The 24,772-nt window shown below is 37.6% G+C and overlaps 1 protein-coding gene across 3 annotated transcripts in view; it reads left to right on the forward strand.

The window, feature by feature from the left end:
- Positions 1 to 24,772, forward strand: part of Tusc3 (tumor suppressor candidate 3) — a 136,700-nt gene that overhangs the window by 80,602 nt on the left and 31,326 nt on the right. For 2 of the 3 annotated variants that reach the window (XM_031339562.1, XM_031339563.1), the window contains exon 6: positions 16,738 to 16,827. The exons of the other annotated variant lie outside the window; for it this stretch is intronic. In XM_031339562.1, the coding sequence (XP_031195422.1) occupies positions 16,738 to 16,827 (90 nt within the window). The remainder of the gene's footprint in view (positions 1 to 16,737; positions 16,828 to 24,772) is intronic. 3 annotated transcript variants of the gene reach the window in all.

Consider the following 24,772-nt stretch of genomic DNA (forward strand, 5'->3'; position numbering starts at 1 on the left):
CATTTGGAGCATAAATGTTCAGAATTGGTAGATTTTACCTTTGATGAGTATGAAGTGTCCCTTTTTTTTTTTTTTTTTTTTTTTTTTTTGATAACTTTAGGTTGAAGTGAATTTTATATGATATTAGAATGGCTACTCCAGCTTGTTTGTTGGGACCATTTGCTTGGAAAATTCTTTTCCAGCCCTTTTCTCTGATGTAGTAGTGTCTGTCTTTGTCACTAAGGTAGGTTTCCTGTATGCAGGAAAATGTTGGGTCCTGTTAACTTACCCAGTCCATTAGTCTATGTCTTTTTATTGGTGAATTGAGTCCACTGATGTTAAGAGATATTAAGAAATAGTGATTGTTGCATCCTGTTATTTTAGTTGTTACAGTTGTAATTATGTGTGTGTGGCTATCTTCTTCTAGGTTTGTTGAAAGAAGATTACTTTCTTGCTTTTTCTAGGTTATAGCTTCCCTTCTTGTTTTGGATTTTTCAATCTATTATCCTTTGTAGAGCTGGATTTGTGGAAAGATATTGTGTAAATTTGTTTTTTCATGGAATATCTTGTTTTCTCCGGCTATGGTAATTGTTAGTTTTGCTGGGTATAGTAGCCTAGGCTGGCATTTGTGTTCTCTTAGGGGTGTATGACATCTGCCCAGGATCTTCTGGCTTTTGTAGTCTCTAGTGAGAAGTCTGGTGTAATTCTGATAGGTCTGCTGTTATATGTTAGTTGACCTTTTTCCCTTACTGCTTTTAATATTCTTTCTTTGTTTTGTGCATTTGGTGTTTTGATTATTAAGTGATGGGAGCCATTTCTTTTCTGGTCTAATCTATTTGGAGTTCTGAAGGCTTCTTGTATGTTCAGGGGCATCTCTTTCTTTATGTCAGGGAAATTCTCTTTAATTTTGTTGAAGATATTTACTGACACTTTAGGTTGGGAATCTTCACTCTCTTCTACACCTATTATCCTTAGGTTTGGTCTTCTCATTGTGTCCTGGATTTCTTGGATGATTTGGGTTAAGAGATTTTTGCGTTTTCCATTTTCTTTGAATGTTGTTGTGTCAGTTTTTTCTATGGTATCTTCTGCACCTGAGATTCTCTCTTCTTATCTCTTGTATTCTGTTGGTGATGCTTCCATTTATGACTCCTGATCACTTTCCTAGGTTTTCTATTTCCAGGGTTGTCTCCCTTTGTGATTTCTTTCTTATTTCTATTTCCGCTTTTAGATCCTGGATGTTTGTCTTCAATTACTTCTATTTGGTTGTGTTTTCCTGAAATTCTTTTTTTTTTTCTTCATTGTACTTGAATTATTTTTTTTTTAATTTTAGATATTTTCTTTATTTACATGCGAATTTCTCCATTCCCAGTTTCCCCTCCAAAAAACAAAAAAACGAACAAAAACAAACCCCTGTTGCCTCCCCCCTCCCCATGCCTGCCACCCCGCCCTCTCCTACTTTCTGGCCCTGGCATTCCCCTACACTGGGGCACAGAACCTTCACAGGGCCGAGGTCCTCTCCTCCTATTGATGATCGATTTTGCAATCCTCTACCATACACATGCTGCTTGAACAATCAGACCCCTCTATGTGCAGTCCTTGGTTGGTGGTTGAGACCCTGGGAGCTCCGAGGGTACTAGTTAGTTCATGTTGTTGTTCGTCCTAAGGGGCTACAAACCCCTCAGCTCCATTGGTCTTTTCTCTAATTCCTTCACTGGGGACCCTGCACTCAGTTCGATGGATGGCTGTTGAGCCTCTTCTTGAAGGAATTTCTTATTTCCTCTTTAAGAGCTTCTACCTGTTTTCCTTTTTTTTTTTTTTCTCCTGCATTTCTTTAAGGGAGTATTTATGTCCTTCTTAAAGTCCTCTATCGTCATCCTGAGATGTTTTCTGATGTTTTGGGGAAAATATTTGATCCTTTTCTTATTATGGTAGAACCATACCTCTTGGAATATGGCAGATCTCTGTTGATCTTGAAAGTTAATCAATCTTTGGCTAAATTTATTTGGAGGAATCAAGTGTTTGGAAATTCATTGGTATAAATCAAATTAATCTGGATAGGTTCTGATAGACAAAATAAATGTGATTATTTTTAGGTTTTGTTTTGTTTCGTTTGAGGCAGGGTCTCAATATGTAGCCCTGACTGTTCTAGAACTCATACTGTAGACCAGGCTGTCCTTAAACTTAAACATCCACTTGTCTTTGCCTCCAGAGGCTAGAATTAAAGGCTTGCACCACTACATCTGGCTATGTTGATATATTAAATTTTAAGAAACAGCAGATTTCTTTATAAATAAAAAATGGCTACCAAGCTGAAAATTGCTCCTGTCTCAATAAACCAATAGGGAGTTAAGGAAAAGAAGGCTTCTCTTAAGTAGGAACCATACAAATAATGTGAACAATTTATAATATATGAAATATGTATTATTAAATGGTTATAAAGTAGTTTATATCAGAAAAAGAAAATAAAGAAATATGCCGTAGTTTATAGAATTTATTGCAGTCATTTTTTTATGGATAATAAAAAAAGCTGTATCTTTCAAAATATTCCTAAGAATTTAGGATTTTTAGAGAAGGCTAAATGTAGGAGTAGGTTTTTAGGCATGCTGCATACTGTACTGATGGATATAAAACAGATCCTATAGGAAATAGTGTAAATATTGTAAAAGTAGGAAGCATTGTGTCATGGGAAAGACTAACAAAATTTTGTTAATTGTAAAGAATCACACTGATTGTTTAATGGAGAAATAAGATTGTAATAATGAATAATGTTAGACACCACATGATAATAATTCATCATAATTTTAAAAGATTATTAAAGTATGAGTTAATGTGAACATTGTTAATTGGGTAGTTCTTATCTGTCAAACTCCATAGTACATAACTTTGTAGTGAAGATTTAAAAATCATGCTTAATTTTGTTTTACTACTCTTCATTTTATTAGTGAAGTTAATCATATGTTAAATCAAAATATTAGTAAAAATTATAGAGGAAGTAGAAATTCATCCTTAGAATGATTTTCTTGTACTATAGTTGTCATTTGACACTTTAAGACTGTGGCGAACTGACAGTAGTACACTTTAGTAGTGGGCTCATAGGTATTTTATATATGGCACAATTTAGATACAAAATTAAAAATAGAATACTTCATAGGAAGAGTGTATGGTAATAAAAAAATATTGTAAGTATCCCAGAAGAAGAGAGTAGGGTTAGCAGGGAGGGTGTACATGTCCAAGTGTGACTGTGTATGCACTCACGTGCCAGGGTAAAGTCGATTCATTTGTCCAGTTAAAGTAGAATATGGTAAAAAGTTAATCCAACAATATCTCTGAAATATTTATGGTTAGTATATTAAAAACAGACATGTGTAATGTAGTATGTATAATTAACATACAGCAAATCCTCACTTTGCCTATGTCCAGTAACTCTGTACACTCTTCAGACATATTTTATATTTTAAATTCACCAAGTAGTTAGGGATCTTCAGAACTGATTTGCAATTGCTAGGGTAGAGTGAAAGTAGACAAACCAAGGCAGCACAGGACAGACTGACAGACCAGGCAGCAGTCACCATAGGACAGACTAACAAACAAGGCAACAGGCACTAAAGGATAGACTGACAGACCACCCTCCACAGGGAAGATTGAGGGACAGACCACACTGCAGTTTTCTCTTCTCTAGGAACATGCAAAGTTTAGATATCCACATAAAACCTCTTTGCCTTTTCAGTAACGAGAAATGTGTTTGAATTCATATTTTTTTGGTTTTCTCTGGGTTTCTCTGTGTTCCTGGCTGTCCTGGAACTCACTCTGTAGACCAGGCTGGCCACAAACTCAGAAATCCTTCTGCCTCTGCCTCCCAAGTGCTGGGATTAAAGGTGTGCGCCACCACTGCCCAGCTTAAATTCATATTTTTAAGTGTAAAGATTGTAACACTTATTTAGAAAGGTTATATATTTCTTTGTATTGATTAAGTTGATATAATTAAATAGACAGTGGGTAATCTTAGAGTGAGTCATGTAAAAAAAGGAAGGGAAGTTTGTTTCGGCCAGATTTTGGGATGCTTATTTCAGTTAATCTATAATAATTTCTAAAAATTATTTCTAAAATAATTTCTAAAATACAAGTTTTTCTTCAAAGTCTTGTTGGAATTTTAAAAGTCGCTAGTATTTAAATCTTTCCACTCCTTCACCCTAAAAGAAAAAGTACTGGTCAGCTTTCTTTTCTGCATTCTCACATCCAAGAAGATTCCTTAATTAGCATATCAGAAGTGAGTAATGATCAATATTACTATTTATTATGTTTACTTTCTCTTTGAGCCTCACAGCAACCATGCAAAGAAGTTTCTATTATTTTACAAGCAAGAACATAACCAGTTACAGTCAAGTTGCTTCATTTCACACGGATGGAAACTCTGAACTGGAATTTGAACCTACTTGACTGTATCTATAGTCACTAAGCTCTGTGTCTTTAAATTCAGGCACATTGTTTCATGTTGGGTATAGCGCCCTGGACACAGGAACCCACTATGGTAGCAAGAATGCATAGATGACCATTTATCTGTTGTGTTTTAAATATAACAACAGATCAGTTCTTATTTCATCTATTGCACCATGCATAGTTTGTTGTTGTGTTTCATTTTGAAAACTTAAAATAGAATATATTCTAATACTCACAGTCAAATACCTGACAGGGGAACGTCAGCAGGTGAACCACTACCCAGTGGCAGCCTTTTAGACACCAGACAGACATGTTTTCAGATGGTGCATTTACAACTCGGCTCAGATGATGACGTTGTAAAAAATAAACTATGTGACTTTTAAATATCTCTTCCTTTTTTAACATATAGATTAAAATCTCAGTGTCATTTATCTGTTGGTAACTGATAGAAGTGAAGTCCTTTAAGCAGCAGTAATATCAAACATGCCCTCTGAATGATCGTAGTCACAATTTTCTGTCTTCTACAACTATTACTGCCATCCCGACTGTCACCAGCCTTAATTCTTTATAATGTGTAAATATAAGTTATTCATTTCTGTCTCCTTTTAACCTATTTTGGAGACTTTCTTCAGCATTTAAGATGCTATCTAAAATGCTACTTTGTTTATTCAGTTTCCGAAATACTTGCCTGTTTTAAATAAACGCCTTCTTTTTCCTTTGGAAGCAAGACTTCACTTTCAGCTTTGGCAGAAATGTTAGTGTCTTATTTTGAGTAATTCTATTATAAAAAATCTTTTGACTGCCTAGCAAAAGAATAGTTCTTAGCACTGATGAGTTATACAGGAATGTACCAATTATGCAAAAGGAATTATCCAGAAAAAGAGTGCTTATGGATTTTCTGTCCATTTCCTTTTCTGTGTGTGTGTGTTTGTGTGTGTGTGTGTGTTTTATCTGTGTATGTATTTACGTCGCTATGTTTATAGGGATGTCCATGGAGACCAGAGAATGACATTGGGTATATTATATTTTTTTTCTACCCACCCAATTTTTTCACTCTTTTTTTTTCTTTATTCACTTTACATTCTAGTTCCAGATCCTGTCCTCTCCCCGTCACAAACCCCTCCCCCATTACTGCCTCCTCTTCTCTTCACTAAAGGAGAAGCACCCAGCCTCCTTTTGGGTACCTACCCACCCTTCAACATCAAATCTGATTAGACTAAGGGCATCCTTTCCCATTGAGCCCAAGCAGTAAGTCCAGGTAAGGGGAGGGGATCCAATGGCAAACATCAGAGTCCAAGACAGCCCCTGCTCCAGGGGACCAACATGAAGGCCAAGCTGCACATCTGCTACAAATGTGTAGAAGGCTTAGGTCCAGACCCTGCATACTCTTTGGTTCACGAACCCAATTTTTTGACACAGCATCTCTCATTAATCAAGAAGCTCAGTAATTCAGCTAGACTTGTCCAGCTGCCTTTAAAAATATTCCTGGCTCCCTTTCCTCAGTGCTAGAATTACAGACACACTAGACCTTCTTGTCTTGGTGTACTGTAGCTACTTCTTCCAAAATCCCATTACAGATGGTTGTGAGCCACCATGTGGTTGCTGAGATTTGAACTCAGGACCTCTGGAAGAGCAGTCGGTGCACTTAACTGCTAACCCATCTCTACAGGCCTACACTCAACCTACCCTCTAAGCCATCTCCTCAGCCTCCTGCTTCATACCATTTTCTAGTAAGGAGAAAGCATAGAAATTACTAAGTGTATGTTTTATAGCTCATCCATTTAAAAACATACTTTTCAATGAATTACTTGGTGTTACAAGTCCTCACCTCTAGACAAACTGTCTTAAAAGGGTATTAATTATATTTACTACTATACTTTATTGCTTTTGGTTCACAGTTAGAATAAGAATACAGTATATATTGCAAAAAGGAGAAAGTTATTCATAGTGGTTTATGCATAAAATAGCCTGAAAGATTTGAACTTCCTGGAAAAGAGGAAATGAGCTCTGGAGATATTTATACATACATATCTCATAGCTTCCTGACTTCAAAGTTAAATTTCAGAAGTAATACAGGTAGATTTTACTACCTTTGGACATCTTGAGCAGGAAAAATGATTCTTAAATACGTCGTGCTCATAAAAGGCAATAGTGGTCTAGGGAACAGAGGACAGGTCACTGATTGGTTCTCATTTAACTTCTTTTTTTCTTTTCCTTAGAGAATTAGTTGGGTCCTGATTTATGATGCTGTTGAAGCAGAATGGTTGAGTAAAATACTGAATTATAACATAGGACAAATGGAAATGTTATAATTTTCAAAAAGCAATGTTGCTTGAAATACTAGAATGGGTTAAAATAGGGTAGTGTATAGCTCATACTGCAGAGCTCCATAGCCATATAATTTTTCAAAGATTCCTGTCACTTTAACCTAGGCAATATTAGTGTGGTGAATAGTAACATTCATTTCAGACACAAAAGAAAACATACCAAGGATCTGAGAATTAAAACCATGAAAGATAAGCCATCATTAAAAGTCTAATAAGCCAGCCCTGTTATCTCAGTAAGTCACCGTGGGCTGCAGCTCCTCCCGTCTGTTAACTGCTGAGGAGCTGCACTAGTGGACGGGTCTCACACCCTCATGTTCCTCTGCCTCACAAATTATGTCTATTTCATTACTTAGACTTTACGAGAAGCTTAAAGGGCTGAAGATTAGTACGCATTCTCAGACAAGTTTTACATTCAGGAAAGGTCCTTATGCCTTAAACACATTATGATTTGTTAGAACAGACATTGAAAGTTATTGGGTGGCTCTGATTTTACAGAAGGGTGTAAAGTATCCCTCAAATATGTATTTTAATAATAACAGTTTTTAACTTTTCACTAATATAATAATGCTGTCTCTGTGGTTGGTTGTTCACCTTTCCAAGTGGGAAACAATTTTTTGATGTTAATTTTTCAGGGAAGTAGACATTTAAGGATATCTGAACACTTACTCAATTTGGCATCTGATTCTTTGGAAGATAGGGATGCCTGTTTTTTAAATAGGTAGTTTTTATATGCAATCTAATAAATATCTATGGAGAATTATTGTGGGAAAACTCTGCTAATTAAAGGTCAAAGTCTAGCATTGACCTGATAGCCCCTGAGCTCTGAAGAGTATGAGATACACCCTTTACTGGCTTCTCCTCTGATGTTCTCTGTGGATGACCTAGAAGAGAGAGGTCTTCCACCAGAGAGAGGGAAGCTAGGTGTGGCACCAGCATCTGTGTAGGCCTCTGGAAATCAGGGCAGAGAGGAATAAGAAGCCACAGCAGGTGGTCAGCTACAAAGCTGGGCTTAGGACTCAGGGATTGGAATTGGTAGTGAAGAGGTAAGACAGCTTTTCCGATTCCCTGGCCTGCATGGCAGGTAGGATCCCAAGGAGTGACATGGGAGTTTATAGCTGAGACAAAAGGATGGGGTCCTGGAGGAAGACTATAGGAAAAGATGTGTGTGACCTGGGAGTATTCAATTGCATTTTATTTTAAAGATAAAATCAAAATCGCTTAAAATAATGAATATTTCCATTCTTTTGTACCTGTTGGGGATTGTCCAGGACTCATCTAGATAGAATAATCTGTAAGTGCTTAGTCAGGGTTTCTATTCTTGCATAAAACATCATGACCAAGAAGCAAGTTGGGGAGGAAAGGGTTTATTCACCTTACACTTTCCACATTGTTGTTCATCACCAAAGGAAGTCAGGACTGGAACTCAAGCAGGTCAGGAAGCAGGAGCTGATGCAGAGGCCATGGAGGGATGTTCTTTACTGGCTTGCTTCTCCTGGCTTGCACAGCTTGCTCTCTTATAGAACCCAAGACTACCAGCCCAGGGATGGCACCACCCACAAAAGACCTCCCCCTGGATCACTAACTGAGAAATGCCTTACAGCTGGATCTCATGGAGGCATTTCCTCACCTGAAGCTTCTTTCTCTAATAACTCTAGCTTGTGTCAAGTTGACACACAAAACCAACCAGTACAGTGCTTATGCCCTTGATGTAAAATATCATAGTTTAGAATATAGCTTTCATTATAATAATTTTGGAGATTATTAATTAATATGTACATATGTAAATTCTTATCACATTTTGCCACTTAGGGACAAAAAGCATGTCTATACATTTCAGAGTAGTCAATATTTTAAAACCTTGTTTCTGATCTCTGGTGAGCCAAATTTACATGGGAAACCCACAAATACAGAACTAGAACTATATTTATTTTTCACTGATGTTTTGTATCTTGTTCTTTTAAAAAAATAAAGTGTGAAACATTTTAATGAAGCAAAATGTTTTATTTAAATCCATTTCTTAGCGTTGTTAACTGTACAGTGGTGTGGAACAAACTTGCCCCTGGAGAGTCTCAGGAGCTGAGGAATCCATTTTGAAAACAACAGGATTATAAATGTTAGTCTTAGTCTGCCCACAGGGTTCTAGAAATTTCTGTCTGTGAGACAGATGCTACTATATGTTGAGTTCTGTTGAATGCTTGCCTGTTGTACAAAGAGTGAAAGTCAGTCCTCCTTATAAGCATGAGGTGTGAAGCATATCCTTGTAGACTTGTGCTGAGCATATGAAAGTGCTAAGAAGGGCTTGTTGACTGAGTGAAAGTTAACTGAAAAGACATAATTTAGGTTCCATGAAAACTTAAGACACAGTTATTTTCACTAGCATTGTGCCATGAAGAGCTCATGTTGAGAAGTTAGTACATTTTAATTTTTCTTCTTGACTTGTACTACTTTATTTAGATCAACTTTATAATAATAGTTGTGGGTTTCAATGTGTTTACCCTTCTTTTATTCATGTATTTATCAAGAAAGTTTGATATGATAAGAATATTTCTTCTTAATTGTTTGTGAGACTTAACCATCTTTTTTTTTTTTTTAACTTGAGGGTTTAAGAATGTACTCAATAGCTTAGAATACAGACATTCTCTCTATTGGTGCCTTGGTTTGGTATGCTGAATTTATTCAAGTTTCTTTGTAATTGCCATTTTCATTGTTGAAGTGCAGTCCCTTAATCTAACAAGGAATGTATTGAGTCATGGCTACATTATGACCCTGACAAAGCTCAAAACACTCAGGAATCTTATGGTGACACAAAGATAAGCTAGGACAAAACTGGGACCTGAGCCCTGCTTTCAGAGCCTCCCCTGTATAGTTAAGAAGGTCAGCCAGCTATGCATATGATAACATGCTCAAATGTTTGTTTTCCAAGATGGAACGTTTTGAAGACTAATTTAAAGGCATTGCTCGGGGAGCGGGGATATTTTCCTGTGGAATTGTCTTTGAAGCTGCTCCTTGAATTCTGTGGGGCAGCATCATCTAAGTGATGTTTACTGTTGCTCTTTACAGTGTCTCTATTTTAGCCTCACTTTAATACCCATGTATCTGGTTCTACAGAGATACAGAAAAAGGAATAACAAATTTGGCAGAAACTTATCTTAACACATTTGCCAAGGGCAGGATAATTTTAAAATCCTAGAAGTAAGGTAGACTCCTTTTCAATATTGTATTGTGACAATTCCAATTTGGGGATCCAAATTTGCCTTAGGAAATTTAATTTAAGTCTCTGAGTAGAGGCTTAGTCTGAAGTAGATATAAGCTTTTTCAGGGTCATAATATAGCCATGACTCAATAGATGCCTTGTTAGATTAAGGGATTGAACTTTAACAATGAAATTGGCAATTACAAAGAAACTTGAATAAATTCAGTGTACAAATCAAGGCACCAGTGTCTGCATTCTACTCTATGGAGTACATTCTTAAACCCTCAAATTTAAAAAAAGGGGGAGGTGGCTAACTCTCCCAAACAATTAAGAAATACCCTTGTTTTATATATATTTTTATGAGTAAGAACAGAAGATTTCTAAGCTTTCTGAAACAATAACTGATTTTTAGTTATGACACCAACATTTAAATATAAGAAAATAATAGATCCTCATGAACATAGATGGATTTTATTGTGGGCTCTGAATGTATAAAAAAATGGAGAAGAGAAGAAATATGAATGAGAATAGCTATTGAATAAATCATTAAGGTTGATATAGTCAATATTCATACATTAACAATATAAAGATATTTAAATACTTTTATAAAAGAAAATGAAGTTTTAAAGAAATCATTCATTGTCATACCATAAAAAAACCTGTCAGTACACTAAAAAGTAAGTAAGCAGACAGCTACCACATGACATTTAAAGAAATTGTTTTAAAGAAAGAAACTTAAGCAAAGGTATGTTATCACAGATTGGATTACTCCACATTGTAAGAGTATGCATTTTCACTGTAAGAAAATTCAGGCGGGGCAGTGGTGGTGCATGCCTTTAATCCCAGTACTTGGGAGGCAAAGGCAGGTGGATTTCTGAGTTCGAGGCCAGCCTGATCTACAAAGTGAATTCCAGGCCAGCCAGGGCTATACAGAGAAACCCTGTCTTGAAAAACAAAAAAAGAAAAGAAAAGAAAAGAAAATTCAGGAAAATTTTTTTTGACATTTGACAAAAGAGGTGCTACTATGTCTGTGAATGTAAAGGGGCAAGAATAGAATTAGCATGAAAGAGAAGCTAGAGTGGTTGAAGTTTATACTTACAAAACTGGCTTTCACTGCAGATCCTTAGTAATGTCATGGTGTTCATTTCACAGCAAGATAGGGAGAACACAGTTATTATTTACAAACAGGTTTATGGTTATAAAGTTATATATTGTGAGCCAGACATCTAATTCAGTGGGACTGAAAACTCATGAATTTGTGTCTCACCGCCCACTCTTTACAAAAGAACAAATGAATTATGACTAATGGGGAGCATAATACTTTCACAAGAATGTAGATATTCATTGTTAGACAAGATTATCTTAGATCAGAAGATGAAGTAACTATACTTGCAGAAATAAATGAGCTATATTAACATTAAAAACTACTGGCTAAATGATACTTCTAAAACAATAAAAGGAAAACCGCCCATTTGCTAAGGCTTCCTCTCTCTATTTAACAAAGTCCTGATCCACAAGTATAAAGAACTTCAACAAGACAGTAACAGTAAGGCACATAACCAAATACTAAAAGAAGAGAAGTGGGCACTGTCACCTAATATCCAATTTCATTAATATAGGAAAATGAATTCAACTACCATAATATCTAATGCATTATAAAGTTAAATTGTTACATGACTCAATGAAGCCTCAAGTGAGATACCCAAGGATACACATCTAGCCCCAGTTATTGAAGAGGATGTTTAGCTTTGTGGCCCCTCGGGTATGTGCATTTACTTCTTGCTGTTGAGAACAGCTTCACTCCATCTGTGAAAGAGGATGTGCACTAATTTTTACTGCAGTAGTTTCAAGAAAATGTTTTCTCTTAAGAGGCTGTCTTGGTAACTCTCAGAGAGTAACATAGAAGGCTCTTGTCTTAAAATAGTACTGTTCTTTATTTTTCTCATTTACAAGAGGACCTTTACTCACTTTCTCATGGTTCATAGACGGCTCCTCATAAATTGTGCATTTTCTGGATATATTATTTAATAAAAGTTCCAATTACATTAATGGCAAAAATTGAGTTTCCTAAATTAAGGAGCATGTTGAAATGGTGACAAATTTTTAACACATATTTGAAAGTCAGAAATGTGTCATGCTTAAAGATGACTGGCATAAATTTGGCATGTCTGGCATTTTAGAAGATTGTGTTAACTCAGAATTATCTTGTATCTTGTAAAAATTGCCACAACTTAGTGAGTTTTGGATTTCTGTAAGTTTGTCTTCATGACTTAGCAGAGAATCCTCTCCTTAAGGTTCCTTTATGTTTATTACTCCAGCTGTTGGACTCTTGAATAAACAGCTAGCTAAAGGATTATGTTGTTGCTTAATTTTGATGTATGTGTTTAATATAACTTGGTCATTTTCTCTTTAGTACTAGCAAAACATGTTTGCATTTGTATCTATTACTATATTAATATGACACAGATGTAATCATGGTCTGAGTATCATAACTTAGATGTAATTCTGAATATAAACATTTTGTGATATTGACTTCTATAACATGGAAATCTTAGGAAAATTTCTGTATTTGTATCATCGAGAGAAAATCGCATGCCACAAGAATGGTTGATCTGGCACTTAAATGTATATTTGAAGTTAATTATTTTTGTTAAAATTGCAAATGGAGATTTGTTTCTATTGGATATAGATTCCCATACTACCCTGTAGCCCCATGTTTGATAGGTAAACCTTGTGTTTGGGCTACTGTAGTCACTGAGCAGCTTCTTCTACTATCTGAGGCTAACACCTCCTGCTTATGTGCTAGATCGTTTCCCTTCCTGCTTATGCAATAACAACACTCCAACTGTTCTCTGTTTTTTCAATGTTATTACAAAGTCTTCCCTTTTGTAACTCATTCTCGTTAGAAGTATAGCTATCTGAAGTATAAAAATATTTTCCTTTCTAAAGTTCTATGATAGAATGTTGATTGGCCCAGTGCATATAGGTCTTGTACTTGTAGGTGTGCTGTTGAATCCATTGACACAACACCATATCATTTCTGGAAGACAACTTTGCACAACATTCCTTACTGTCCTTTAGCTCTTGTAGTCTTTCTCATCCCTCTACTGTGATGTTCTGTGAGTCTTGGAGGAGGTGATGCAGATGTCCCAAGTAAATACCTTCCTCCGTCAGGTTGAGGCTGTCAAGATTGTTTTATATTTGATTTCCACCCAACTATGATGCTTGTAGGCCACTGTGACTTCAGTTTCCAAATTATATCTGTGTTTTCTGGATACACTACATCTAATAGTGAGAAAGTGGAGAATAGGCTTGAACTCATGGGTACAGGAGACAACTTCCTGAGCAGAACACCAATGTCTCAGGCACTAAGGTCAAAAATTCATAAATGGGACCTCATGAAACTGAAAAGATTCTATAAGTCGAAAGACACCATCATCAAGACAAAAAAAGAGCCTGCAGACTGGGAAAACCTCTTTACTAACTCTACCTCTGAAAGGGGTAACATCCAAAATATCTCAAGAACTCGAAGGTAGACACTGGCAGTCCAAATAACTGAACTGAAAAATGGGGCACAGAGCTAAATAGAGAATTCTCAACAGAGGAATCTCAAGTGGTCCAGAAGCACTTAAAGAAATGTTCAACGTCCTTAGTCATCAAGGAAATAACAAATCAAAACTAGTTTCAGATTTCAACCTTACACACGTCAAAATAGCTAAGATTAAAAACTCAAAAGACTCTGGGCGGTGGTGTTATACGCCTTTAATCCCAGCACTGGGAGGCAGAGGTAGGTGGATTTCTGAGTTCGAGGCCAGCCTGGTCTACAGAGTGAGTTCCAGGACAGCCAGAGCTACACAGAGAAACCCTGTCTCAGAAAAAACAAAAAACAAACAAAAAAACTCAAAAGACAGCACATGCTGACATGCTGATGGAGGAAGAGAAACACGCTCCACTGCTGGTGGAGTGCAGACTTGCACAACCACCCTGGAAATCATTTTGGTGGTTTCTCAGAAGATTTGGAAGTGTTCTACATTAAGAGCCAGCTATACTAGTCCTGGGCATATACCCAAAAGATCCTTCACCATACTGCAATGACATTTGCTCAACTATGTTCATAGCTTTATTGGTAGTAGCCAGAAACTGGAAACAATTTAGATGTCTCTCAACTGAAGAATGGATACAGAAAATGTGGTAATCTCCGCAGTGGAATATTACTCAGCCATTAAAAACAAGGGCATCATGAATTTCACAGGCAGATGGATGGAGCTAGAAAATATCCCAAGTGAAGTAACCCAGACCCAAAGGGCATACATTATATGTACTCACTTATACATGGATTTTAGCCATAAAGTTCAAGATACTCATGCTACAATCATCAGACACAAAGAATCTAAGTAACAAAGAAAGCACAAGGGGGATAGTTGAATCTTTCTTAGAAGAGAAAACATAATAGATATTGGAGGTCAATGGAAGTAGGGAGCCGGGTGGAAGAGGGGATGGGGATGGGAGCAGGCTAGAAAGGGGATCATATGTAGGGAGAGCAGGAGAGAGAGGGGGCGGGGGGAGCTGGCGCAATCTCTAGGGTATGCCATAAATCAGGGATAGGGAGAGGACACAGGGCGTTTAAGGGGTGGCTCTAGCTGAGATATATAGCAGTAGGAGATGATGAATCCTGAAGCGGCCACTTCCCGTAGCCAGGCAGGACTCCCAGTGGAAGGATAAAGACAGAAACCTACCCACAAAGCCGCCTAGGCAAAATGTAACCTGCCTATAAGATAGGGACTAACATAGAACAGAATCTGAGGGAATGGCCATCCAATGACTGCCCCAAATTTAGACCCATCCCATGGCCAAGAACCAGTCCCCAGCACTATTAATAATACTCCATTGTGCTTGCAGACAGGAGCCTAGCTAGCATAACTGTCCTCTGAGAGGCTCCACCCAACAGCCAATGGGAAGAGATGCAGAGAGTCACACCCAAGCAGAGGATGGGACTTGGGGAGTCTTAATGGAAGAGTTTTGAAAAAGATTGAAGGACCCGAGGAGGACAGGGACTCCACAGGAATACCAAAAGAGTCAACTAACCTGGACCCCTGGGGGCTCCTAGAGACTGAACCACCCACCAAAGAGCCAACAGGGACTGGACTTGGGCCCCTGCACATATGTAGCAGATTAGCAGATTGGTCTTCATGCAGGTGTCCTAGACAATTGAAGCTGTCACTGATCCTGTTACATAACTGCCTACTTATGGATCCCACACAGCTAAATGGACAACCTTGACTGGCCTCAGTGGGAGACGATGGGCCTAGTCCTGCATCAAGTTGATATGTGAGGTGGAGCAATAGAGGGTAGGGGTTCAAAACCCAGAGGAAGGCTTCTCCTCAGGGAAATTTGGGGAGGACTTACATGAGGGGTGCTAGGAGGAGAGAAAGGGCTGATCCTGAGTTGTAAAGTGAATACGTTTAATTAAAAAAACCAAAACCAAAAAAAAAAAAAACCCACAATACAACTTAGTCCTCTGAGTTTTATATTCTCCAAAGGTGTATCATATCCTGCTCTTTGTGTTTTCTTTTAAAAAACAAAACAAAACAAAAAAGCAAAACCACCACACAAGTGTAGATGGTTGTTTATTGCTATTTTTAACCCTTAAGGGGACAGATAATTACCAGAGCCAGGGAGCTGAAAAGTAATTGGACAAATTACAGGGCCTAAAGAGTACTGAGCATGACCCGAAGCACACATTTTATTCTAGAGGAGTTTTCAAGTTTATGGATTTAATAGTAATGTTTCAAGAGAACTCATATACCCATGAGATTTTGTGACTGGTCTATAACTTCTTGTTAATTACCACACCCCCTTGTTATGCTTTATTATCATTGAGATTTTTTTTTTCCTATGTGACCTGGCCTGCAGGTCACGTTATTCGGGGGAACGAGGAGGGTCACAACCTGTGAATAAAGAACAGGACTCAAGGAAGCATTGCTTGTCAGGAGCAGTTTACTTGGTTGAGGAGAGCATATTTAAAGCAAAAATCTTGGAGGGAGGGGGAGAGGAAGGAAGGAGAAGGACGTTTACAAGGGAGGAGGAGAGGAAGGAGGGAGAAGGAAGTTTACAAGATCTTCTGGGGTTGAGCTCCGGGGTGACAGGTGAGGAGGGGGTGGATTTCCATGAATGTTCTTTTTCTCAGGGCCAAGCCGGATCCTTGTGATTGTCAGGCAGGATGTTAATCTCAGGGTTCTCAATTAGCTGGGGCAGGATGTTTATCTCAGGGCTCTCATGGTTCCCAACACCTATGCATTTTTCTCATTTTGAGCCAACCGGCACAAAAATATTCTTGAGTATATAGCCTCCTTTTCTACTGATCTGGATTTGTAGTGAGGCACTTCGCTGAATGCAGCTAAGTACATAAGCTTTGTGTTGTCCTAAAGAGTTTGCAAATGAAGCTTAGAAACAAGGATCCCACTTTTTATCTCTACCACATGTCTCAGCTGTTCTTTGGTGACTGTCCCAGGTTGGCAAGTGCTGTCAGATTGTCACTGCCAGGTGTTTAACATAATGTTGTGTTATTTAGGCATCACTGTATCTCTGAGGGAGAATTAGTTTCATAGTTATGGAATTAAAGATAGAGAGAGAGTAAGTAATTTGCTCAGGATCCTATAGGAACTGGATTTTTCTTTTTTTAATCGTGGGATCTGATACATGATTTTTAATTGTAGTTTAATCGTGAGCATTACTTTTAAAATATTCATTACTCTGGCATTCCCTGGCTTATGTATTGAAATATTGTACCCTGGTTTTCAGTGTATAGTCTTTGCTATGACGTCTGGCCAGATGTGGAATCATATCCGTGGACCTCCATATGCTCATAAGAATCCACACAATGGACAAGTGGTAAGTTTATTTTTTATCCATTGGTATTATAAGCATCTTTTCATTTACTACTTTTGTCCCATATGTGCACACATGTATAAACTCATATGCACACTTGGCATAAACACTGTTTTACTTTAGGGTAAGGAACTTTATGTCATTCACTTCCTAAAATTGTGCTCACTCTTGAAAGCACATACACTTAGGATATCTAAACAAGTTTGTAAGTCACTGTGACAACAATATGAAAAAACCATGAGAAAAAATTTGAATACCTTACACCTAGTGTCCCTACGTTTATCCCTGAGGAGTTAATTTCAATATTGTTAAGAAATCTAAATTCATATTAGAGTGTTAGGAAACCTAAAAGAGTGGATTTGAAAAAAAAATTGTAGAATGTACACGTTATTAAATAAGGAGCAGAATTTACATTAATCATAGCTCCCAAATTCACATGGCTTGGCCTATTGGTTTTTTTTTTTTTTCTTTTTTTGGTGGGAAGGAAATACTGTAATACATTAGCATAGCCACTTTACCTCTGACAATTTAATATTGCATTTCTGAATATTGAAAATATTTGAAGGTGTGCTTTATTTTCACTCAGGTCCATAGACTTCTCACAGTTATCACTGTGTACCTGCCCTGTTCCTTTGATGAGTTGTTGGAATAGTAGATGGTGCTCACCCTCGCTCCTCCATCATATGTAAATATTCCAGTCTGTAGTCAGTAATAGATACTGTTGTATTGCTGTAACCAGTACACTTGGCAGGGAACAGCCCAAGGAGAAAGGCTTGCATTTGTTCACAGTTTGAGGGTGTTTCGGTCTGTGAGAACAAGAACAATGAGGTGGAAGGTGTTTCCATAGTTACGGACAGAGAAGTAGAGAAAGTAGGCAGCAGAGCAGGAGGGGCAGTGAAACATTGCAACGGTCCTCCACATGTTAAAATGTTATAGCCTCTCAGAAGAATACCTCTAAGTGGGGAACAAATGCTCTGTGAAGATATCCAACCATAATACCCAGCCTCTGACATCCAAGGCCTTATGACCGACTCTAAATAGAAACTGCATTCAAACTTCTTATAAAACTTACTAAGACAATTTAGACGTCCCAAGAACAGACATTGAAGGAAATCCGTTACATGTGTGCCCTAGCCAAATTTATTAAAAAAAGAAAGAAAAGAATATCTCAGAATAAATACTCGCATTCCAGAGGGAGGATGGGAGGCTATGACCACTGGAAACCTAGCAGACTGATTTAAGTCTGTGCTTAATGCCATCATGTGACCTTGTGAGCTTGGGCAACCTGGTATGCATGTTCAACTTGACCTGGAAAATTCTTCCCTGAGGGCCCTGAGGAAGGGCAAGGCTGCTGTTTTTTTCTTTACGAAGAGAAGTCTCTTAAATGCATTTTTCATTCTATACCCTTCTTTTTTCCAGTGAGTGGAGTTTACCTTCATGTTGCATTTCATACTACCCTATTGTAGATGTGCTATTATTAAGGATTTTATCTTTTTAAATCTCTAAATAGATGGAGTGATTTCTTACTGGGAATACCTATGTATCAATAATATTATAGTATGTAATGTAAAGAAAATTTCACATAATTGGTACATGATGTGTCAGCTCTGAACTTCATACTCTGTATTTAATCATGTAAGTTTTTTTAACTAGACTAAAACGACTGGACAAAACAGTCTGAAAAAATAAAATAACATTGTATAATGTTTTGAGTGTTTTATTTCATTTTCAATGCTTTATGCATAAATGCTATCAGTGTTTTTGTTCACATTTTCACATATTGTGAAAGAACACAGAGTTAAAAGAAGCTGAAAATATTAATAAAGTTGTATTTCAGTGTGAACAGATATGAGGAGTGTAGGAGAATTAATACTGCAGGAGGGGAAAGCAGTGGCTGATTGCAAGTTTGCTTCTCACTATTACGGTGCTGTGTAGTCGCACAAGTCAAGGACTAATGATCTCTTAACAGCAAGAAAGTCATCACAAAAGCAATCATTACCGTGTAGCTAAAAGGAAACTGCAACTCATGGTTACGTGGGAAACACACTTTCTGTTGAGCAATAATCATCTTATAGAAAAATGCATAACATAAAGGATATAGTTAGGTTATTACTCCCACTCAAAACAAATACACCATTCTGTTTAAGATTTAGAAGTCAACTCTTGCCTGGGAATGATGGATGTTGTTTATACATAATCCAGGGCTTGTCCTGATTGGCAAATGAGTTATGCATATTCTGAGTGTTCTGCTCACATTTATACATGCAGAAGCAATCGTAAAGTAACACTGTTGCTGATTGAGGCTGCAGTCAGCATCGGTGGCCCACTATACTCTTAGGATTTCAGAAGCATCGCATTCATTCCTCAGACTTTACTCTTGTGGATCTTGGAGTGTCTTAGAGTGTAATCTCCTCTCCAAGTATAAGTTGGGAATTGTATGTACTTAAAATATTGTGATCTTTTATTTAGGAATGTTTACAAATGTGTTCAGTACTATGTACAACAAAAATGTTGATCTTATCTTTACATTAAAAAACTAAAAAAGCCAGAAATAAATTGATATAGAAAAGATGGACAGAAAATTTAGGATTTTTGTCCTCTGCTCTGCTTGATTTGTCTTTTATTTTTCCATGCAGTAAACATTTCTTGAGAGGGCATTAAATATCAGGTGCAAGATGGCTCAGTGGCTCATGCTACTTACAATCAGAACTTCCAACCAGAGTTTTTTCCCAGGGAACGCACATACTAGAAGGAAAAAAAACAATCTCTGCAAGTTGTCCTATGACCTCCATGAACACACCTATCACAGCCTACTCCTACACACACTCACACAGTCACAGACACACACAGAAATACACACACTCACACTTACACAGTCACAGACACACACACTCACACAGTCACAGACACACACAGAAACACACACACTTCCCTTTCCTTGCCTGCCCTCTTCTCCCTCTAAATGAGAGGAAAAACCTTGAAAATAAATATACTTGTTATAGAACCACAAAATGAGAATATATTTTAATGTGTCAAACTTTAATAGAACTAAATATTCTCTGAGAAACTAAAATATAAATTTGATTTTGTGTGAAAGTCAAATGAGAAAGGAATCATCTTTCCCAGAGTAAATGTAGAATTCCTCATTAACTTCTTCACACTGTTTAAATTTTTCCAATTATGTAAAATTATTTCATGGTTTGGAAAAATTAACGTGCTAAATAGAATTTAGTTGTCCTTAAAAACCATAGATTATTCTCACTCAAGAAGACTAAGTAATTACATTAAATATAAGTCACTAATAAGCATATGAATTGAAATCTGAGAAAAGCATTTTAATGCATATCTCTAAAGATAAAAATAAGACCGTATGAATGTCACTGATGGAGAGGATTCTGTGAAGACTTACCACGTACCATGGTGACAGTTTATAATAGGGAAGTCTGAAGGAACTAAGCATTCAGAGCCTGTCTCACTATTCAATTATTTGTTACTTCTATATACACCAAAGGAAATTTTGTGATAAATTTTATATATTTGCCTTAAAATAGTTTGTGTTTTCATATGATTAAGGATTTCTGTAAATTTTTACCCTGTATCATGTTACATATGTTATCAAAACAAGCATATTTGCAATCCTTTCTTTGTTCCCAGAGCCCCCTTTTTCTGACATAGGTCATGTATAATTTTTTAAAGAAACTCATTTGTATGTTTCAGTAAATATAATCTATTTTGATTGGCATTTTTTGTTTACTGTCATTCTTTTGTTTAATCATATGTCCTGTTTCATAAACATGCCCACTAAGGAAGTGAAAATATCTTGACCACAGAGTGAGAATGTTCTTCACCATTGTGCTTGTCTTAGCACACTGTGCAGACTTGTTGAATGACGAAATGTGCCAGGAAGGTGCATTGGGACTCATTAGGTGGAATAGATTTCATGTATTTTATTCTTTGTTTCTTGTGTTTGCACTATGGTGTTTTTCCACCTGTGCATTCATAAATTGTCCTGAACTTTGTTTTCTTGGTTTGTTTGATTTTTTTTTTTTTTTTTAAGGAAGCATCTGGGAAAATAATGGAATTACATATACTATATTTTTCTCACTAGTACAACATTGACTACATAGAATATAAAAGATTATTATTTATAAAAGCATTTCTAGCTTTGTAACTTTACTTGTTTAGCCTACATAATCATAATTGTATAATTTTTTAAATGTATGTAAATTTTATGATTTAAATGTTTTATTGGTTACTTTGTTTATTTACATTTCAAATGTTATCCCCCTTCCTGATTTCCCTTCTGGAAACCCCCACGCCACACCCCTCTCTCTGCTTCTATGAGGGTGCTCCCCCACCCACATACCCACTCCAGCCCCACCACCCAAGCATTCCCCTATGTTGAGGCATCAAGCCTTCACAGGAACAAGGGCCTCCCCTCCCTTTGATGCCAGATAAGGCCATCCTCTACTACATATGCAGCTGGAGACATGGATCCTTCCATGTGTACTCTCCTTGGTAGTTTAGTCCCTGGGAGCTCTGGGTGATCTGGTTGGTTGATGCTGATGTTCTTCTTCTGGGGATGCAAACCCCTTCAGCTCCTTCAGTCCTTCCCCTAACTCCTCCATTGGGGTCCCCCTGCTCAGTATAATGGTTGGCTGCAAGCATCCATATCTGTATTGGTAACGCTGTGGCAGAGCCTCTTAGGAGACAGCTATACCAGGCTCCTATCAGCAAGTACTTCTTGGCATCAGCAATATTTTCTGGGTTTGATGACTGTGTTTGGGATGGATCTCTTTGTGGGGCAGTCTCTGGATGGCCTTTCCTTCAGTCTCTGCTCCACTCTTTGTCTGTGTATTTTCTTTAGACAGGAGCAATCTTGGCTTAAAATTTTGAGAAGGGTGGGTGGCCCCATCCCTAACTTTGTTCATTTTGAAAGTTTAGTATTTAGCCAAGATACTCAGGTCAGACTTAAATGAATCCTTTTGTCAAATACAGCTAATATATACCATACCATGTTTAAATATCTATAAGATACCTTTACTTCTGTCCCTGACTTTACACTTAAAAATAAGCACTGAAGTGAACAGTATGTGATGTAAGCTGTGTTCACAGTAATGAGTGTTTTATAATGAAATGCCAGAGGTGCTTTGTGAATGTGCAAAAGTAGTACTTGAGTTTGCTCCAAAAGGAACAATTACTGTGAAAAGAGCACTTTCTTCAATAAAGGAAGTGGTTGGGTCCTAGATCAAATCTTGTAAAATTCTGTCAGGAACCCAGAATGTTAGGCAACATTATAGATAGTCTCTTTTACTGAGATCATGAAAAATCATCTTTACAATAAAGGAAACTTGTAAAAATGTGTAATACACATAGATCATGTCTGATACTAGATGTGTATTTTATATACTTACTAAATAGGTCACATTTTCAAAATGTTACTCTCAGTCTTTGGAAATGCATCTCACCTCCTGTGAGGTGGTTTCACAGCATCCTAAGCTTTCTCTGGAACTCATTCTTTCATCTCCAGTTTTTTTAGTTGCACACTCAAATCCCTCCAATCCTTGCACATATTCAGTAATTACCAGAAAGCAAAATGTTGCCTGAAAATACTTGGGAGGAAAAGTGCTCTCTAGGAACAAGAGTGCCATAAGTAATACATCATGGAAGACTTCCTATAGCCCAGGGCTTTATAGTTTTAGTTTGGAGCATTTGAATAAACTTGATGTTTTGAAATATGCTGAAGATGATCCATAGCTTTAGAATTTAACCTATTAGCCAGTAATTCAACTGAAGGATCCCATGGTTTCTAGTAAGGAATGATGTTGTGTGACATAAATCCAGGAGTCTTAACACGTAATTTGAGCTACAAGCTCACTTATTATGTTACATACAAAATATAATCGTAAGTATGCAGTTTTTATGAGTTTTAAACTTGACTACTGCTTAAATACTTTTATATAAAAATTGTATATTTTATAGAAAATTACATAAGAAACACTTATTGTCATGTAGTTAACTATATAGGAACATCTCTCCCTACACTGTTAGCAGACAACCTCTGTGTGTGTGTGTGTGTGTGTGTGTGTGTGTGTGTGTGTGTATACACACACACACACAGACACATATATATATATATATGGAGAGAGAGGGGGGGGGGAACTTCCTGTGGAAGAAGGGCTTTGTCTAGCTTCAGAAAGAAGTGGAAGTGGATTCTTCCCAGGTCCTTGAGGCTGGGATTAAAGAGTCTAAAGTGGGTTTTAAAAGGTAGGCAGCTGCTGTGGATTCAGAAAAGATTGTGACCACAATTTGTGATTCCTGGATACTGTAAGGCAAGACTCTTCAATAAAGTTGTTGACCCAGGTGTGTGGACTATTCTCTATGATAAATTGACTTGTACAGAGTAACTGAAACAAACACTATTGCTATTTCTTTGGCTTACAGTCTTTGTTAGGCAGAGATTTCTTAGAACAAACTACTAAGTCAGGTTGATACAGATGTTCTCAGTTCTCAGCGCTAATTAGTTAAAGAGGTTGTTGATGGATTTCAGGTTGTTAGGGTGGTTTTCAGGATAATGGCCCTGTGATGAGAAGAGAGCCCTTCTGTATGAAGGAGGTGTTAGTGTGGGAAAGAGACTGTCCTCATGGCCAGCAGGACTGAATTTGCTATACTTAGGATTTATTCCTCAGGCTTTGTTTTTTCATGTACATTTATAGATGGTAAGAAATCTATATGTTACCAAGAACAGACTTTTATTTAAGAATGCTTTTACCACTTTTCTGTATTAAACAGTAGTTGGTGATCCACCTCCTACATTCAGATGGGAGAGAACTTGCTCCCTCATCAGTGCTGGGTTAGCAAGATTTGTTTGTGTGTGTGTGTGTGTGTGTGTGTGTGTGTGTGTGAGAGAGAGAGAGAGAGAGAGAGAGAGAGAGAGGGAGAGAGAGGGAGAGAGAGAGAAAGGGAGAGAGAGAGAGGGGCTATTTGTTACAACCCCATATGGCACTTTGAATTTTCCCTTTATTTTTTTTTTCTCTGTAATTTCATAGAATTGCTTCTCTTGTACCAGCTAAGCAAATATTTGAAATAGGTATGCTGGCCTCTTCTGGGCATCCTGCCTCGGGTTCCTCTTGTTGTCCAGTGCCCTACCAGGGTGCTTTGTTTGTGGTTCAGTGGGTCAGTGTGCCTGTCAGTGTTTACAGAGTTTGTGTTGAAGACTGCTGTTCAGGTGTCTAGAGGAAGGAGTAGAAATGTTGTCTGTACCCTGGAGAACCAGACTCAAATTCCCTAGAGTAATGAATTACAGCAGGCAAAACTGAACAGAACCAGTGCTGCTGCCTCCGACTTTTCTAGTGGCTGCAGGAGACAGGGAACCCAAAGCTTGTTTGATTTCAGCATTACTGAAGAGCTGAAGAGTTCATGAGAGGAGTTGAAAGTGTGCTGAGAAATGCACTGCCCCCATTTCCTAACTTAGAGACCAACACGAAGAGCAGTTTATGTTGCTTCTTGTACTCTCTGAAATTGAATTGGTTAAGTGTGTACATTGATGTTGTGGGACTGACAAAAAAAATTTCTGCACCCTGAAACAGGAAGCCAGCACCCGAACTAATCATCATTTAAACAAAAGGTAGCTTCAAAACTAGACTTTGCTATCAGCAAATACATGGGGAATTTAAGAAATCACTGCTAGCGACTGAAGGAAAGGCCATCCAGAGACCACCCCCCCAGGAATCCGTCCCATCTGCAGACACCAAACCCAGACACTATGGTGATGCCAAAATGTTCATGCTGACAGGAGTGATATAGCTGTCTCCTGAGAAGTTCTGCCAGAGCCTGACCAACACAGATTTGGATGCTTTCAGTAAACTATTAGACTGAGCAGGGGGGACCCCAATGGAGCAGTTAGGGGAAGGACTGAAGGAGCTGAAGGGGTTTGTAGCCCCATAGG

This window comes from Mastomys coucha, unplaced genomic scaffold (assembly GCF_008632895.1).
Source record: "Mastomys coucha isolate ucsf_1 unplaced genomic scaffold, UCSF_Mcou_1 pScaffold22, whole genome shotgun sequence".
Lineage (NCBI taxonomy): Eukaryota > Metazoa > Chordata > Mammalia > Rodentia > Muridae > Mastomys > Mastomys coucha.